Below are 20,623 nucleotides of genomic sequence, written 5' to 3'. Positions count from 1 at the left end.
AGATTGAAGAAGGCACTGCGTGGGTTGAAGCAAGCTCCTAGAGCTTGGTATGGAAGGCTAGATAAGTATTTATTGAATCAAGGTTTTCAAAAAGGGTCTGCTGACAACAATATTTACTTTAAAGTTGAATCAAATAATATCCTAATTGTTGTAGTATATGTAGATGACATAATATTTGGAAGAAACGATGGCACGTGCAAGAAGTTTGCTGGTGAAATGCAAAAGGAATTTGAAATGTCCATGATTAGTGAGTTGAACTTCTTTCTTGGATTGCAAGTGAATCAAAATAGTAAAGGTGCTTTTATTTCTTAGTCAAAGTATGTTAGAGAGTTGTTGAAAAAGTTTGGATTGGAGAATTTCAAATTGGTATGTACTCCTATGACTACCCAATATAAGTTGACTAATGACGATAAATCTCCTAAGACTAATGCAAGCAAGTATAGATCAATGATTGGAGGAATATTATAGCTGACTACTGCTAGATCAGATAACATGCATGTTGTCTACCTTGTAGCTATATTTCAACAAGATCTGAAAGTGTCACATGTTATTGCAGTAAATAGGATTTTTAGATATCTAAAAGGTATAGAAGATTTGGACTGTGGTATCCCAGAGGATCATATTTTACTCTAAAAGCTTATAATGATGCAGATTGGGTAGGAAGTATTGATGACAAAAATAGTACTAGTGGAGGAGCATTTTTCCTTTGCTCCCAATTAGTTGCATGGTTAAGTAAAAAGTAGGATTTTGTGTCTTTATCAACAACAAAATTTGAATACATTACAACTGCATCATGCTCCACTCAAATACTTTGGATGAAGCAGACATTGAAGGATATTGGTGTGAGGTTTGTTGAACCTATCTCAATCATGTGTGACAATATAAGTATGATAAACATATTTAAGAATCTGACAAATCATTCCAGAACAAAGCATATCTCTATTCGGTATCACTTCTTAAGGGAGAAGGTGTTGGATAATGAAGTAAAACTTGAGTATGCTCCTACAAAAGAGCAAGTTGCAGATATCTTTACAAAGGCTTTGTGCAAGGATAATTTTGAGTATCTTCGATAGAAGTTGGGGGTAATACCCTTTCCTAGTTTGAACTAAGCGCATTTAGCAGTACATTAGTCCAAGGAACTTCATGTATATTTTAGTTTGGACTAATGATTGGGGCTTCCTCTTAGGGGGAGTTGTGTGGGTTATGAAGCTAATTACAAATGTTGATTTCTTGCCCGCCTTTGTCCTTGATGTCAAAGGGGGAGAGATTGGATAGATATGGAGATGTTTGGGGAGAGATGTATAGATAAAGGAGTTATGAATATGAGTTTTTGTTTTTCATTAATGAATGTTTCAATCAATGAAAAAGGGGGAGATTATTGCAAATGTGAAGTTGATAGTGTGTCAGTATGGTTGTCATTGATATCAACATATTGATTTTGTTTTAGTGATTGGTTTGTGCTCCACATTTCTGATATGTTGCAGTTGTAGTCATGAAGTTTTTGTATGTTGTTGGATGTTTCTTTTGGATGTCATTCTTATGATTTGGTGTTTTGAAAGTTGTGCTTTGAAAGTGTATTCAGTGATGATGGTATTTGATAGTGTTTGCAATGCTCCATATTTCTCTACATTTCTGAATTTGATGATAATATTTTGGAGTTATGATGTTTTCATTTTATTATTGTTATTCTAATTCGGGATGTGATGATGTGCTCCAGAGTCATGGTTACAAATATGTTCATTTTAGGTTCGGTTGACCTTGAATATTCTATTTTTGCTCTAGTATTTGTGGCATATGGATAATGTGTTGTTTTGGTTGATGAAGTGCATTGTGGTGTGGTCCATTCTTCATTCCTTTCCACCGCAGGAATATTTAGCATAGACCTATTTCAAATTATGTTCTAGTAAAATTCCTTGGCCAACTTTTTATTCAATAGATTAGTATAAATAAAGGATGATTGTAATGAGAAATATATAGAAGCAAGTGGGATGGAAAATGAAATATGTTTCCTATTGGTGCAAATTTGTGTGAGGTTATGTGAAGTTGTGGTTGAATAATGTGGCAATGTGTTACATTGCTATTTGGTACCAAAGGTTTCTTCTGGCATTGCAACATTGTGGTGGTTGTCCTACAGTGGTGGATTACTTATTTTTCCTTCTTCTTCTTCTGGGCAGTGAGCCCTTTTCTGGTGGTTTTAGCCGGGCAGTGAGCCCACCTGTAGTGAGCATTCTGGAAGTGAGCCACCCTTTGAAAAAGTTACCTTAACTAGTGTCACCCTAATAGATGTTTTATACTTGAGAATTAACATTCTCTGTGGTTTTTCCCTTCTTGGGTTTTCCACATAAAATTTTGTGTTTCATGTGTGTGCTCTCTCATGATTATATCAATTTATGGTCGAGTAATTAAGTACTAGATTACTTGATCTATTTTTGTGGAATAAGGAAAGGATTTCAGTCAACAACTAATTCACCCCCCCTCTCAGTTGTCTGGGATATTCAACAATGTCTACTATTGATTATCATCATACCTTATTATTTTTCTTAAGTGTACTTAATATGATTGTGCATTGGCATCTAGATTTTTATTATATATTTTGTGATACATGTGATTCTTTCATGTTTATATTTGATAGTGCTCATACTTTATAGTACATACACATATGTTCATAGGGTGTTGTTATTATTATATTAACATTCTAGATGACTGTTGCTTATCACATTTTCATGTTTGAATGATGCATGTTGGTATTAAGTTATTCTAGATGTGATAATTATATGACTTATGTAACATTCTACCCCATTGGGTTGTTTTGCATTACTATGGCTATTATGTATGGTGCAGGTACACTTGATGTGTGATTTGAGTACGTAGGTGCAAGGTTATTCCCCACTTAAATATGGAGGTATAGGTTATTTCTCTAATTGTGGTTATATTGGATATGTTTTGTTGGGCTTGATGTGTTTGTAAACCCCTATTGTACTCAAATTGAGTGCAATGTGTGTCTTGTGAGACCTTATGTGAATATATATTCAAGTCAATGGTCATTGTAGAGTTTGCATGTTTTGTGTGTTAAACCATAAATGTGTGATTTCAATTGTGGTTGTTTATTCCCTATTGTATGTTGATTATATTTTGATGGATGAATCATAGCATTTTGATGATGTATGATGTACTAGAAAATAAAAGGGAGAATTTTTAGTAACTAGATTGAAGATTATATTCAAATGATTTTAGCTAGTTATTTAATTTCTTGGAAAATTGAATTTTATTATTCATTATTCTTAAAAATGTGAAAGTGACTTAAGAATTTTAGGTTACATTTTAAATGCAATTGGATAAGAGGAATTTTTTTTTTAAGAACAAAATAAAAAAAAGAGAAAAATAAAAAAGGGAAAAAAGAGAGATAAAATGAAAAGGATTGTAGTTTTATTATTAATTCCTCATCTTGTAACAAGGCTCTCTCAAACCCTTGCTTTAAAAGTGGAAAAAGGACTGAAATAGATTTTGTAGATGGATTGATTTGCTAAGGTTTGGTTTGGAAGGGATAGTATTATTGGTGTCATAGTAGTGCACACACAAATATTATTTGAATTGTATGAAATTAACATTTTTTAAGCTTTAATGAAGGTATTTCTCTTTCTTTACTTAGTGTAGGATTTTTCCAACTCGTACTTTGTCATGCCCACTCTAGTGGCTACATATAACTCAAATGTTAGATTGAATTCATTGAATCTTTATTGTGTTTAATTGATTATTTTTAAAATTTCAAAATGTCCATTTTTGAGCCATGATTATGGAAAACTTTTAAGGATTCCTAAAATGTGAAATTTAATTGAAAAGAATATTGTTGTTCATATTTGGACTAGAAGAGTATTTTTTTATTAATTTTTTTCTTTAATTAATTAATTAAAAAATCTGAGGTTCATTAAATTTGAGAATTTTTATTTTTTTTATTGAAAAAATATTTAAAATATTTCAATTAGGAACACATATGAAATAATTGGAATAGAAGAAATCATGACTCCTTAATATTTTTGTGTTTACAATTTTGCATGAGGAACCTAGGGTTTGAGTTATACGGTGTGGGGAAGGAGTGTTTCTCAATGTTGTGCCAAATCCAAAAGCGATTTCAAGGCTCCAAAGAGTATGAGTTATTAAGTGATAATCAAAGTACATTAGGTAAATAAAATGATTAAATATTTTAAGTCAATGAATTACCTAGAGTGAATGCAAAGGCTTGATAGGGATGCCAAACAATTTTCACTCTCTAGGAGTTGTTGGGTTTTAGAGAGTACCCTCACCTTATAATTGGGAACTATACTGCATCTTGCATAATCATAGATCTATTGTGATGACACTCCTTTTCTTACCTTTAGAATCCTAATCATTCTTATCATTGGATTTTTTATTTGATTTGAGACCTATCTTTATCCATGTATGTTTTTGACAGGTTGAGACCTTAATTGTATGAGTTCATCCTTGTGTTGTATGTAAAGTATTTGGAATGTGTGTAAGCCATAATTCATTTTTTTAAATGGGTATGTTTGTTGTTCCAAGATACTATCTCCTAGCATAGTGGGGGTGGACTTATGGCTACCACATGGTTGGGTGACATTTAACTACCATTAGGGACTAGTGGACCCATTAGAGTGGCACATGATCACACTTAAGATTAAAAAATCTTCATATAGTTGTTAATTATTTCATTTATAATATTTTTGTAAATTATAATTTAGGACGTTTGAGTCCTCATGTGCATTTGTATCAATTCATATTTGAACATCTTATTGGATGGATTGGAAACCACCCACATAAATGGTGATATAGTTATCATTTCTTTATTGCATATATTGATGTTGGTGTTGAACATACATGTTGTTTCATAGGTTTTATTATTATTATTGATATATTAGTAAAATGAACTTATAATATATTTGATTTGGACATAAAATGAATGTTTAATTAGTTAGCAAATATTAAATTATGATTTCAATGGAATGCTAGTTAGATTCATTCTCCTAGTCTTGAGTTTCGAGTAGGAGGGCCTACTATAGGTGGTATCATCGTTACGAAAATGTTGTCTCAATATTGTTATTATAAAAAGGTTATTATTGATAAATGAGCATGAGGGGTTGCAAGGGTGGGGTTGTGGGGTCTGGTGGATGTGTGTCCTAGCAGGGGTTCAAGCCCGTAGCACCCCTGAAAGCCACATTTGTATAATTTATCATTGTAAAGCTTGACCATTTATCATTAGGTTGTGGATCTAACAATGGATATTATGTGTTATTTTATATCCCTAGAAGACAATTATATTTTATCAGGGCATTGTATTATGACTATATATAGTGATGTATTTTGAGAGTTTGATAGTTGTTGAGTTGCCTCTAAATCCCCGATTCCTTGGTTGATGATACTCCTATGAGAATCTTTCTCTACAAGTATATTTAAATATATTGTTGATTTTTTAATAACATGTTGTACAACTTTTAGAATGTGGAGATAAATGTGGATATTATATGTGCTTTGATTTTCCTATATGGCAACCCTGTAATTGTTTAGTTGCCTTAAGATATTTGGTTGGTGATACTCTATGAAAAGCTTTCTCTACAAGTATATTATAAATTGTTATTGATTTATGAATAATATATTTTGTGTATTTTGGAATTTGGGGCTTTTTCTCCTAAAAAAAATATCCCCATATAAATCAATGTGTTGTGGTGTGCATGTTGTTTATGTTTATTTTTGTTACGTTTATGTAACTTTTATAAAGATATGAAAAGTTTTGCATTTCTTTCCTCTCAAGATTAGTGTAGGAAGTTGTTCTAATAGCTAATTTGCATTCAATCATTGGGTCATTTAGTTCTCCTTCTAAAGGGAGAGGGAGTGGGGTGTTTTGAGAACGTTCCCCTTTATCTCTCAACATTTAGATTTGTTTTAGAATCCTTTGTAGGACTCCCAAACTTTGAGAAACATCTCTTCTATTTTCTCATGTTTTGGAGAGTGGGTGTGATTTCCAAATGTAGACACCTAAAATTAATTAAATTAATACTTAATTAATTTAAGTCTGTCAACATAGTTAACCAATTTAATTGTGTTAATTCCCTTTGTCTCAAGTTTAATTAAATCAAATTTAATCAATTTATTATCTCTATAGTCCAATAATTAATTTATCAATAAATTAATTAATTTCCACATTCTTCTAAATTCCTCTTAGTTAATTAATCTTAATTAATGAACTTAAGTGATTCCTACAAATCACTTTTCCTAATCCCCACTTAGCCTAATTAATTCTTCTAGAATCATGCTTATCATTATTCTCTAATTTCATATTCATCCACTCATTCTCTCTCCTCATGTCACATCCTCCTAACTTTCCCACTTGCATTTTAATCCATCATTAAGTCACCTAATCAATCCCCTTAATCATTTACACATCCCCAATCAACTTTGATCCTTTCAACAAAATTTAAAATTCTTTGAATCTCCCCATGCATCCTCTTCCCAAGGATTTTTTAATTCCTTTTTTCCATTTAGTCTTCCCACACACCCTCTTATTTTGGAATTTTAAAATTCTTCTCCCCTTTCTCCAAGGAATGTTTAATTTCTTTTTCTCTTCCCAATGTACTTGGGATCTCTTCCCCATGTGCCTTGAGAGGTGTGGAGATAAGAAATGCCTTTATGGCATATATCTTGAATCCCACACCTTGTCCTTTCAATCCATGTGCTCCCTCTCAAATCAATCTCAACCCTTCATTTTGGCCTCCTCCAATCTATAAATTGGAGTCTCATCTCCTCACAAATCATCCACTTTTCATCTAATCTTATGTTGTCCATCTGAGATCCAAAATTATCCATAATGTCTTCATAATGCCCAAATATTCTCTCATCTAATCCATATCCATCATCATTCAAATCCAATCCAAATCCAACCAATCTTGTTGTGTGTGGAGAGAAATCTACAATCCTCATCCAAGGAGAAAATCAAGTAGAGCAATAAGGGCGACTCTACTTCATCAAGCTCAATTGGAGGAAGAAGTGAAGAACTAAGGTATAATGGTTTATTTGTGTATTTGAATGCATTTACTTATGTTTTATCTTGGTTTATGCACTAACTATTAGGCTTTATATTTTCCCCTCTTCACCAACTTTTCCTTCTAATATAGGTGTTCTAGAGTACGTCTTGAGTTGAATAATATTTTTGTGAGTTTGATGTGGTTTCCCTAAGTATGAGACTTGGAGATGATCATAAATTTAATATCTAGTTAGGATTATAGTGTCAAAGAGGACTCTAATACAAAAGGACTCTAATGTTATAAATGGACTCTAGCACCAAAAGTGGACACCAAAGTAGTTGGGAAGTAGTGTCCTTCCTAGGTGCTACTATCTTATCTAAGTGGTAGTGTCATTTTTGGGTGATGTATTCCTCTAGCACAATGTGTCTTCCCATGCCATCACTTTTTTGATAAGTGTTTTAATCTAGAAGTTATGCTATCTTTATTATTGGGAAGAATGTCTTTTCACAAAAGTGGCCCATTATCATTTTAGTCGGTGAAGGGCTTGTACCTCCTAGTAAAGAAACCTCTTGTGAAGGTTTTTCCCTTATGTTTTGGGTGTCCTTGATTGAGATATTTCTCACTTTTTCTTTGGTGATTGTGTCATACATTTAGGAAACCAATGGCAATATTGGTTGATATCTCCTAGTTATCTCATTTCTTGCATAGATTTCCCTTGGTGTCATGAGTGTCATTGAGTGTTTTCAAAAAGTGGAGTTGATGCATCTAATATTTCATCCTGCCCTTTTGTTGTGTTCACAAGAGATCATGATCATGAACTAGGGCTTAATTGTTTTTGTGGTGAAGCTCCACTCTCTTATAAGTTCATCATGGTTATTTTTTCACATGATTTGTAAGTATTATGCTTGTGCCTCCTTTATTGGAGCAATGATGACTTCTTATAAGTATTATCAATGTCTTGTTTTGTGTGTGACATGAGACATTACCATAATGTCCTTTTTATGTCTCGTGTTTCATTGTGCCTAACATGGCACTATGTGTACATATTAGTGTATAATATAGCATGTCAATATTGTATCTTAATAGTGAGATTCATTCTTTTAAATTTTTTATTTTAAAAAATTCACTAGTCTAATGTCCTAGTTGTGAGGCTTGGACCATTACATAGTCCAACTTCTTCTTGTCAACTTAGATATCTTCTTTAGCCACCCCCTTAATCATAGAAATGTGCATGTTTTGATATTTTTTCTACTACATGTTCTACTTCAACCTTAGAAGTTAGTTGTGATACTAGTGGGGGTACCCTTGTCAACATTTGACACTCCTTGATGAGTATCATCAAATATTGTATCAATTTATTCATAGTGATTGGTAGTGGTACAAGTGACTTTTCCATTTCTAGTACAAACAATGATGCTTGACGATCTATAGTTTTCTTCTATGGATACTCTTTTTCTTTGGAGTCTTTGTTCCCCTTTCTTGTCTATTTATACTCAATTATTGAACACTTATTTGGGTGGTCCCTTATTATTTTTTATTTTCTACTTTTGTTTGTCCTCTTGGTGAGACCTTTATATATTTATCTTTCTAGAACTTTCCATTAAATTTTATTTTTCTCAAGAGTACTATTGACCTACTTTTGGTCATCCATGGATATTAATATAATTTCCTTTTTTTCTTATTTCCTTTCCTACATAGACTTTTAGAGCCCAAAATCTAAAAACTTGTTTGATAGCTCCTCAAGAGAATCTAATTTTAGATTAAATGGCTATACTAAGCTATAGGTGCACATGTTTCATGTTGTTTTACTATCCTCTCTCAAATTCTAGTTTATGCTTATGATTCCACTTTGTCACATTGTGTTTACTATCACACTACCAATCTTGGCTCTTGTGATTATTAATTAGCATTAGGCTAGTAGGATATAGTCTTAGGAAACACTAATTTGCTTTCATGTGCACACAACATCACACTAAGAGAATCTTATATTACCCACTACCAACACTAGTCAAGGTTCACCATTTATGTTTTTTTTAAGCATGCATACATAGATGCATATACACACATACATTTTCACTTAAATAATTAATCATCATCAAAAATTCATTTTTTAGGAAATGATGAATCACTTACTAATATTAAAAATTTGTACAATAAAAAATACAAATGAAATCTAAATTTTCATTTCCTAAAATTTAAGTATTTGATGACAAATAATTATTTTAATGACATGCATATATGTATATATTTATGTACACCATAAACATCTGTAACTATAATTTTTTAAATACAACTTGTATATAAACATATGTCACAAAATGTATAAACTAACTTTCTAAATAGTATGTAAATAAAAGATCAAGCATATATAGATCTTACAATTTTAATCTAAATATCACATCCCTTTGTTTTATTAGAACTTGTATAACTGAATTTTTAGTTCTCCTTCAAATAACGAGTGCTACCACAAACTATTTGGAATTTATAGTGCATAATTGTTTTAGAGCTCATTGAAACTTGTATTGAGTTTTATTTTTTAAAATACCAAATGAAACATTTAGAAAACATGTATTTCATTTATATTTCTTATTTCATAAATTCTAAATATGCAATGGTGTTTCATTTTTTATTTTTATTTTCAATTTAAATATTTTGCTATGGTTAATTCTTTCAATGATATACACAAATATTTTTGTGTGTGGTATGTATGCATAAATATAGATACACAAATAAATTTATAAAATTTTATCATATACATATGTAACTACAACTTTTTTAAATACAACCTCTAATATCTATGTCACAAAATGTATAACCTCACTCTTTGATTAGTTCAAAATTCATAATAGATTTTATTCATATGAGATATAGTTCTTAATTTTTCAAGAAATTATAATAGCATTCCGTTTGTCTTGTATTATACTTTAATACATAGAAAATTCAAAACTATATTTATCATGTAATTGTGCATTTTTTTGGTAACAATTATTAAAAATATAACCAATCATAAATACTTTTTATATGACGAAATACACCCTAGAATAATCTTAAAACTAAGCCCCTCAAATTGAACTCACACATCTACAATGTTGCAAAAGAGGTCACTACTATTTTGCTCCCCATAGAGAGGAAATAAGTGTTTGTCATAATATGCAACATAGAGCAATAAATATAAGAAATAATAGATCCATCAATGACTACCCACACAATAAGTAGTCCTCCAAAGCAAAACAATAATATAACACAAGCTTTGATAAGTTCTCAATCTTGACATCCTTGCATCTAGGATGAAGCAATAACCTTACATCTCACACCTAAGAATAACAAACAATATAGAAAAATTTCATCATAATGATAAAAGAGTATTTAACACAACTAATATGTAATTCATAAATATAAAATATTGCAATGTCATTGCAACATGCTACATTATTAAACTCCATCATTAATTTCATGATGATATTAATTTTTTTGACATAGAATAGATGCACTATCAAACTTACAAACATGCACTATATATGTGAGGAATTATACCTCAACATGCACGCTTTCTCATCAAATAATAATCCTATTTGTTGTAAATGCTTTAGTGAAAAGAACATACATTGATTCTCAATATCCAGCAATATGGACAAAGGTAAACAACCTAGTGTTTTGAGTACTCCTAACTCAGGTAGAGGATTCTCATAACATGAATAAATTCAATATTATAAATAACCCAAATTAATGGAGCGTGATACAAATTCAATGGTTACACAATTAAAATTCTCCAAGATATGAAAATGATAGAAAAATATCTTCTATGTAAAATTAGCGACTCAAATATCTTGATTGTTTACATGCGCATATACAAAAGAGTTATGGTATAATTATTATGTAAGTAGAAATCATACTAGAGATGCATTATAATACAAGATCAAACATGACACATTCCACAACGATGTCAAATTAAATAAGAACTTCCCTAGTTCTACTCCCTAATACAATTAGAAACACTTTATACATTCTTCACAATATTGAAGCTAAAAATAAGGACCAAATTTCAAAATTAACATTAACCAAGGTCATTCAATTTAAAAATGTTACTGTATAATAATAATCATTTATAGCAAGACTACCAAATAGAATTCACAAGCTACATATCATTACTTTACAAGTTCAATATTGGAATAATAACATTATTGATTGGTCCCATATAAGCTCACCCCCCATAAATAAATACAATAGTAAGGATTTATTAGACATGAAATTCCCCCCTCTTTCTAAATATACATACAAGCATGAATTAGGTAATTCCAAATACATGAACATTCCTTATACTTAATGTAATTTCATGACAATATATTTAAAAGGCATATAAGCTTTTAATATTTTATCTTAAGTTGTATTCAATGCAATGCCATAGCCAATAATTTTTTACTATGTTTGTAAATAAAATTTAGAAGATAACCTATTAGATACTATTGAAAACCTTCAAGTCCATGTACAAAATCTACTCGAACATCAACAAGCTAAGTACCAAATGTATTTTGGCTCTTCTTTATGATAGACAAGAGTGTATTGGAACAAGTGTCATGATGAGCTAACAAATATGATCATCTAGATAGGATCACCCACTCTATTCTTCACATTAACTATTAAAAGTACAAAATGACCAAATTTACAACAAGTATATTCAACCAACATAAGATCTAACCCATACTCTAACCAACATCCCTATATCTACATTAATATTTCATAATATTTTGTGATTAGGTCATAAAGAAACTCCTCTCTCCAGATGATAATTGGTATTAGTATGCATGGAAACATCAAGGCTCTACATATGTACATAGATTCCTTTGGTTAGAGAACGCACCAAGCATGGTCACATGCTTGATTGTGAAAGAATATAAATGAAAAGAGAAAGAATATTCTTTAACAATGTGTCGCTACTTGGAAACCCCGTAATTTGTTTCAAATAAATCATATAATACATCAATCTCCACTTGATCCATGTTTACTGAATGCATGTGAGATATTCTCTAAAATTCCTCTAATTATTCCATTTCCAAAGGCACATAAAATTCTCTAAGGAAACATGTTTGTATAAGAAGTGCCTAAATATAGAATGTCAATATAAATCTTGATGAAAGAACTCATAAAGACTAGCTTATCATGTGATGATGTTGACAAAACAACCTACAAACCTAAAAGGAATGATGACAAGATAATCATATCTACCCTAAGATGATTTTAATTTAGAGAAAAATATAGATTGCCAACTTGTTGTCCCATAAATATTTTTTAATAATATATTTTCAAGTATAGATCTAAAGCTAAAATAAAATAAATTTTGCTAATATCTTAACAAGAATGTGTAATTAAAGATCTCAAGGTCACATTTTAATAGCATATCAAAAATTGATGATAAAGATTGTTGCAAATTGTGATATAGGAGCACAAGAAAAATGTCATATGCTCCGAAAATTACCTCTCATAATTTTTAATTGAAGTTTATAACTTTAAATGCTAGTTAAAAATTATGTAATCATCTAGAAAGAACCATAAATGATAATAAATTACATTCTAACGACAAAAACTCCTTTATATAACATCCTCCTCAGGTCTAGAATTAATAATGCTAGCTAAATCAACACAATCCTTTTCATATGAATCTTATTCCAAAGGATAAAAATGGAAGGAGAGGAAAGAAAAGTAATTTGTAATCATCTTCACATGATTCTATATTGTTCTAAATGAATACTCATTTTATATTTTAAATTTAGTTAGAGTGACTTCTATATATTTTTTTGGCCATAGGCACATATATTTGCCTCAACAAAGAATAAATAATCACAAACTAGAAGCATATGGATATAAATAAATACTATATGTATGTCATATAATCAATTATAGTAGGTAAATTGACAATAATAATAAAGAGGAAAAATATATTGATAACAAGATAAACAAAATAAATACTACATAAATGAATGAATGAGAATCATTATCACAATCAGACTTTACTAAAAATGTAAATTTAATTGAACTTGAAATTCTTGGGTGGTGTGATTTCAAATACAACAATAAACAAGACAAATATAGTGTCCCCCCATATTTAATGACAATGCAGTTTAGTACAAACAAAATGCTCTAATGAGAGGACCACTCTTCCTAACTTTTATGACCCAGGCTATACAAATGTTATGGCTAAAACAATTCCTAGCACTTATCATCATTACAAAACTCCATGCATATCATTGCTTAAAGTAGCACTACATATGATCAATTAAAAAAAATTAAAAGCACTAGAAAATCCTACCTAATCATTTGCATAATGAATGTAATTCAAAACTCATCATCACATAGGTATAACCCATTCCCCACTCTTGCTTCTACATGAAATGTTGCATTTAATTTTTACAACCATTATAGGGACAATCATTGACAATGTTTCAAGAAGACATTAAAATCATACATTACATCTTTATTGGGATGAGATTCATAAGGCCAATGCTACTACTAAAAATAATAGATTGTGTGAAACATTCCCTCACCAACAACACCTATTCTTTAGTAGCATATCCATAGTTCTAATAGCTAAGCTTTCTCAATGACCATCTATTGTGGACTTGGCAACAAAAAATGATATGACAAAAAAATTACAATTATTACATTACAAATAGTTAATTTCATTACAAATAGTGTTTAGACAACAAAGTGGGACTCCAACCCGAGCGTAATTTCATCAAGCATTACAAAACATATACAATGCAATTTTAATCAACACAATAGGACTTGGAAGTATTAATGAACTACACAAACTTATTACTAACAATAATTGAACAAAAATATTTTGAACTCTCCATGTACATATTGGCTACAAATGATCTCATGACTTCACAAAACAAAAAGATGTTAAAACTACAAAATATTTCAGTTGCGCTCATGGTTGCAATAAAAACATAACACAAATTAAATGTTGATAGTAATGATGACCACCCTTCACAAGAACTACTACAACACATAGGCCAATGAGTCATGCTATAGATTCAAGCTAGCCTTGTTAATGGATCTCATGCACAAGTCATAGATATTGTTATACAATTAGCTCTAAAAGAATAAGTACCTCTATTATGTAATTCTAGACTGACTGATACACCTAGGAAGATTGGTAGAACATAAAAGGACTATCAAAAACATGAAATTGAGAAATTGGGTGAAATCAAAGAACAAAATTTTCATTTTCTTTCAATTCTAATGATAAATACAAAAAAAAGTAATAATATTGGTTCATACATGAAGGTAATAAATCTAGTTGTGGCAAACTTTGGCAATGGGCATTGTGACATAGTTATCTTGCATAGAGTTTCTTGGCCTCTATTTTGTGATTATAAACTAAACGATTAACCTAGGAAGACTGGTAGAACATAAAAGGACTATCAATTGTACTAAGTAGATTGGCAATAATCATAAAGAGGAAAAAAATATTGATAACAAGATAGACAAAAGAATTACTACATAAATGAATGTATGAATGAGATTCATTATCACAATTGTAAACGTTACTAAAAATGTATTTAATTGAACTTGAAAGTCTTGGGTGGTGTGGTTACAAATACAACAATAAACAAGATAAATATAATGTTCCCCCATATTTACATGACAATGCAATTTAGTACAAACAAGAGGTCCCAATGAGAAGACCATTCTTCTTTATTTTTTATGACTATACATTATGACTAAAGAAATACCTAGCACTTACCATTGTTATAAAACTCCATGCATATCATTACTTAAAGGAACTACTACATATGATCATTTAAGAAACTAAAAGCATTGAAAAATCCTACCTAATTAATTGCATAATGTGCTTCAAAGCTCATCATCACATAGGTATAATCAATTCCCCACTCTTGCTTCTACATGAATTGTTGTATTAGATTATTAAAACCATTATAGGGACAATCATTGACAATGTTTCAAGAAGATATTAAAAACAAGCAATACATCTTCATTGGGGTGAGATTCATAAGTCCAAAGCTACTACTAAAAATAATAGATTATGTGAAACATTTCCTCACCAACACCACCTATCCTTTAGTAGCATATCTATAATTCTGATAACTAACCTTGCCCAATGACCATCTATCATGGACAAACCGATCTACATCACACTTGGCTACAAAAAATAATATGACAAAACCTATTTTTACATTACAAATAGTCAAAGTCATTACAAATAGTGTTTAGACAACAAAGTGAGACTCCAACTTGAGCCTAATTTCATCAAACATTACAAAACATATACAATGCAATTTTAGCAAACACAACAGGGCTCATAAGTAATTATGAACTACACAAACATATTACTAACAATAATTAAACAAAAATACTTTGAACTCTCAATGCATATATTAGCTACAAATGATCTAGTGACTTCACTCAACAAAAAGATGTTAAAACTACAAAATCTTCCTCTTGTACTCATAGTTGCAATAAACACATAACACAAATTACATGTTGATAGTAATGATGGCCAACCTTCATGAAGTACTATAACACATAGGCCAATGAGTCATGTTAAAAATTAACTTAGATTCCAGTTAGCCTTATCAATGGATCTCATGCATAGGTCATAGATATTGTTAGACAATTGGCTCTAAACCAGTAGATTCGCCTTGTATGTTATAGTGAAGTTTGGTAACTATAATGGTCTAATATGGGAGCCCCCCAAAAAAGTACTTGTAATATCTATATTACAAGAAAACGTAAACATCTAACTCTATCTATGACATGGATAATTACTTACATAAATCCAAGATCTAAAAATAAGGCCATGATTGATATTAATAAAACTAAAAGACAAGCCCTAACATTTATAGCATGTCTAGAATTAAATCAATAAAATGATTTCAAATAGAACCAACATTCTCAAAAAATCTTGCAACATTTACTGATGCAAGTATGTAAATTTTTTCTCAACCTCTTCCACATTGCATTTTAATTTACTTGTTTTCAATCTTCTATTTATCAAATATTATTTAGAAAACATTTATCTGTAACTAATTCACTCCAACATGATGTACAAATAGATAGTCCACAATCATAAACCAATACAACACAGTGACCTATGAAATCACAAACACAAGGTCAAAACCTCTTCTTTAAAGGGGCTGCAATAAAAATCCAAAAAATGTGATCACTTATAAGTTGAACTGCTTGGAATAAAAAACAAAAACAATTAACATAAATTTGTCTGCAATGGCGGGCCCTATCAATTGCTTATGATGTGTTTTTCAATGTATTTAAAGTTTAAAAGAAAGAAAGAAATAAAGATTCTTTTATAGTTCATGATGTCGGACAGTCTGTATCTGGGTCTACAAATGACTTATAATTGTATGGGACTACCATGTATTCCTTGTGGGAGGTATCTAACTGTACTACAAACAAGAAGACATACATATCTTACCCCCTGTAGAATTTGAACTTGTGACCTCTCTTTTGAGAGAACAAATTCTTCAGATGTCTTAATAATTGGGAAGTTTGTGCTATAACAGATAGAGTTACTGTTTAGCTCCTCCTAGACTGAACACCTAGGAAGACTAGTAGAACATAAAAAGACTATCAAAAACATAAAATTGAGCGGTTGGGTGGAATCAAACAACTAAGTTTTCATTTAACATTGCATTACAATTGATTACAATTGAGTTCTTGTCATTCTAATGATAAATAGAAAATCAAGTAATAATACTGATTCATACATGGATGTACTTTAAATCTAATTATGGCAGAATTTGGCTGTAGGCATTGTGACACAGATTCTTGCATAGAGTTTCTTGGCCTCTATGCTCTGTGATTCTAGACTGACTGATTAACCTAGGAAGACTGGTAGAGCATAAAAGGACTATCAGAAACATGAAATTGAGCAGTTGGCTGAAATCAAACAGCAAAGTTGTCATTAACATTACATTACAATCGTGTTCTTCCCATTCTTTATAATACTGATTCATGCATGGAGGTAATAAATGTAGTTGTGGCAAACTTTGGCAGTGGGCATTGTGACACAGATTCTTGCATAGAGTTTCATGGCATCTACTCTGTGATTCTAGACTGACTGATTAACCTAGGAAAACTGGTAGAACATAAAAGGACTATCAAAAACATGAAATTGAGCAGTTGGGTGAAATCAAATAGCAAAGTTTTCATTTAACATTACATTTCAATTGAGTTCTTGCCATTCTAATGATATATAAACAACAAGTAATAATACTGATTCATATATGGAGGCAGAAAATCTAGTTGTGGCAGACTTTGGCAGTGGGCATTGTAACACACATTCTTGCATAGAGTTTCTTGGCCCCTACTCTGTAATTCTAGACTGACTGATACACCTAGGAAGACTGGTAGAACATAAAAGGAATATCAGAAACATGAAATTGAGCAGTTGGGTGAAATCAAACAGCAAAGTTTTCATTTAACATTAAATTACAATTGAGTTCCTGCCATTCTAATGATAAATGCAAAAACAAGTAGTAATACTTATTCATACATAGAGGTAATAAAAGCCAATTTGTGGCAGACTTTGGCAGTGGGCTTGCATAGAGTTTCTTGGCCTCTATTGAGTATTCTAGACTGACTGATAAACCTAGGAAGACTGGTACGACATAAAAGGACTATTATAAATATGAAATTGAGCAGTTGGATGAATCAAACAGCAAAGTTTTCATTTAGCATTACATTACAATTGAGTTCTTGCCATTCTAATGATAATAGAAAAACAAGTAATAATACTGATTCATACATGGAGGTAATAAATCTAGTTGCGGCAGACTTTAGCAGTGGGCATTGTGACACAGATTCTTGCGTAGAGTTTCTTGGCCTCTGGGCTTCCATTCTTGGGCTCACCTGCCATGGCATTCATCCCCTGAGACACTGCACTCACGGCTGCAGCAGCAGCAGCAAACATCACTGACCTCCTCTGCATGGCTTCTTTGTCCTCCTTCTTCTCCACCTCAATGCTTGCATTGGAAGCAGCCTTCACAGGCATCCTAACAACCCTGTTTTGTTGGGCTCCTGTGGGCCTGGAGGTGAGCTTCATACCTGCCAGGCTGGATGATGCAGAGGATAGCTTGCAGGGAGCTGATACAGTAAGAGATGCCATCTCTACCCAAGACTGCACAATTCAACAGAAGAAAATTGAAAAGGTGTTTTGAGTGGAGAGATGATGTGTGGATGTGTTTGTAGGGAGTAGAGAGATGAAACAATTAATTAGATGTGGGTGGGTGAGGAAACTCTGGTGGAGGCCTCAGTGGCATTAGCCAGTCCTGTAATTGGGATAATGTTATCTATCCTTTAGCTAATGACCTACTGACACGTGGAACCTTATCTCTCCCATGCTAGATTGGGAAGCAAGCTTGCGTCAGGGTCTCATGTGGACTAGTTTATTTTGTTTTATGTACTTGAAAAAATGGGTGGCTCTTATTACAATTCCTTTATCACGAATGCTAGGATTGCATTTCATCTTTTTTTTTCTTTTTTTAAAAATTTATCGCTTTCTTTTACAATAAATTAATTTTAAAGACATTAATAAATTTCACATGTACTAATAGCCATCCATTTTAGGAAAACTACTATAGGATGCATTAATGCACAAATTATGGTATATGAAGGTAACTTATATATTGGTGCATCCTAAGGGCTAGATAGTCATCTCACCTTCATTGGTACCCATAGCACATGACTAGTGGGACATTTGTGCATAAGTATTAACAATTTTTAAGTGCATGGTTATTGGGGCTCTTTATGTAGGTATTGGGCAACACTATCCCACAACATGAGTCGTTCTACCTAGAAGCTAGAACAATAGCTATAAGTTAAGTCGCATATGGAGACAACAATTTATTTATTTATTAAAATCCGATGTACTATTTAGCATTTGCGGGTGTGTGAAGTTAGCTATAATGTCTACTGGTATGCTTCCCCTATTAATCACAATCTCTATGTGGATATATTTTTATCATTAAATAAAAGAAAAATTAACATAGAAAGTATTCTTTAATTTCAATAATTAGTATTAGAGTAATATTTTAGTGTTGATTATTAAGATCATTATTATATTTGAAATATTGCAAGAATAAATTTAATTTCTACAACATATTTTGTGCTATTGGAATGAACAACATTAATATGAGTTGGTAATTCAAGGCAATTAATTTGTGGTTTTGAATAAAGAGAGGTCAACGTATTTTTTCTATTGAAATGAACATTAATGTGAGCTGATAATTCAAGGCAATAAATTCATGGTTTTGTATACTTGGATGTTAAAATTATTTAAGGAAGAAGCCTTAAAGAAAAAAGTACAAGCTCATTAATTAATTATATTGATGAATACACATTAAAATAGTACCTACTCTTTATAACTAAAGGCTTAGCATTCAACTAATTGCATAATGGCGCTCCGGAGCTGTTTGAAATCTCCACGAGATGGAGCTAGGGTTTCTTTCTCCCTGCCGAACTGCAAGGCTTATCGAAACCGCTCTGGCCTGGTTGGGAAACAGGGCTCCCAATGTGTTGTGAAAAAATAGGGTTGGTCTTTCCATGAGCGACGACGGTCTGGTGTCACGACTGCAACGAGGTGATTTCTGCAAGTTTGAAGATGGTGAACCCTCACACAGTGTTGCACCGCCATACTGTGGGGACTTTCGTGCAAAGGATGGACATGCACAGGGGTTTAATCCCAACCTTGGTTTCCATGGATATGGTGAAAAAATTCCCCCGCCTTAGCTCAAACTGACACCAAGCTCCCATCAACAATGCAATGGTGTTTCAAGATCCTCTTTAATGCTCTCGACCAAGGCTTTTACTGTGTCTTTGGATGTAGAGGCCGATGAGGAAGTTTCACATAATGTTTTAGTTTTTCCTGAGCTAGGGTTGATTGGACGCTTCAGGGGCCTATGGCCAAGCCTTCATGACTTGCATGCTTAGATCTCTGATAAATGGGAGCCTTTAATTGACAGCTGTGTGCAGATTTATCCTGCAACAAAAGGTTTTTTTACTGTGATTTTCGAAAAGTCTCAAGACAGAAACAAGGTTCTATGTGATCAATTCTGGAGTTGGGAGGACAAGTTCCCTCTGATGCTGAAGCCATGACATCCAGCCTTCTATCCAACTACCGAGGTTTTCAAGAAGATCCCGATATGGGTGAGGCTTCCTAATCTCCCCTTGCATCTTTGGTTTGATTCTTGTTTAGAGGCGGTAGGAAACTCATTGGGCAATTTCCTGTTGGTTGATGAAGGAACATCTAATCTTTTTCATTCTACATTGCACGTATTTTGGTGGAAATGGATGTCTCGGATGGACTTCCCCCAGAAATATCGATTAAATCCTCAAAAGGTTGCTGGGTGTAGCCTTTAGATTATGAAGGGATCCCCTTCAGGTGTAGGAGATGCTTCCAAATAGGGCATATGGATGTGCAGTGTGCCAAAGATAGAATGCCTAAGTCAGCCACTTGGTGGAAAGATGCTATGCAACAACTTTTACTATGGAGAAGAAGGTTGGGAAGAAGGAAGGGTTGCAAAAAATCTTTTCTCAGGTTGTTTCTGGGGAAAATATCCATAAATCTACAA

At 32.0% G+C, this 20,623-nt stretch overlaps 1 protein-coding gene across 1 annotated transcript; it reads right to left on the bottom strand.

The window, feature by feature from the left end:
* Positions 1-17,701: 17,701 nt before the first annotated feature.
* LOC131055056 (photosystem II 5 kDa protein, chloroplastic) lies at positions 17,702-18,284 on the bottom strand. Its single transcript, XM_057989679.1, has one exon. It carries the CDS (start codon positions 18,157-18,159, stop codon positions 17,815-17,817), a length of 345 nt encoding a protein of 114 aa, XP_057845662.1. The 5' UTR covers positions 18,160-18,284; the 3' UTR covers positions 17,702-17,814.
* Between the last annotated feature and the right edge of the window lie 2,339 nt (positions 18,285-20,623).

This window comes from Cryptomeria japonica, chromosome 5, assembly GCF_030272615.1.
Source record: "Cryptomeria japonica chromosome 5, Sugi_1.0, whole genome shotgun sequence".
NCBI lineage: Eukaryota > Viridiplantae > Streptophyta > Pinopsida > Cupressales > Cupressaceae > Cryptomeria > Cryptomeria japonica.
Note: the sequence above shows the minus strand (reverse complement) of the source record. Positions and strands in the feature narration are given on the sequence as shown.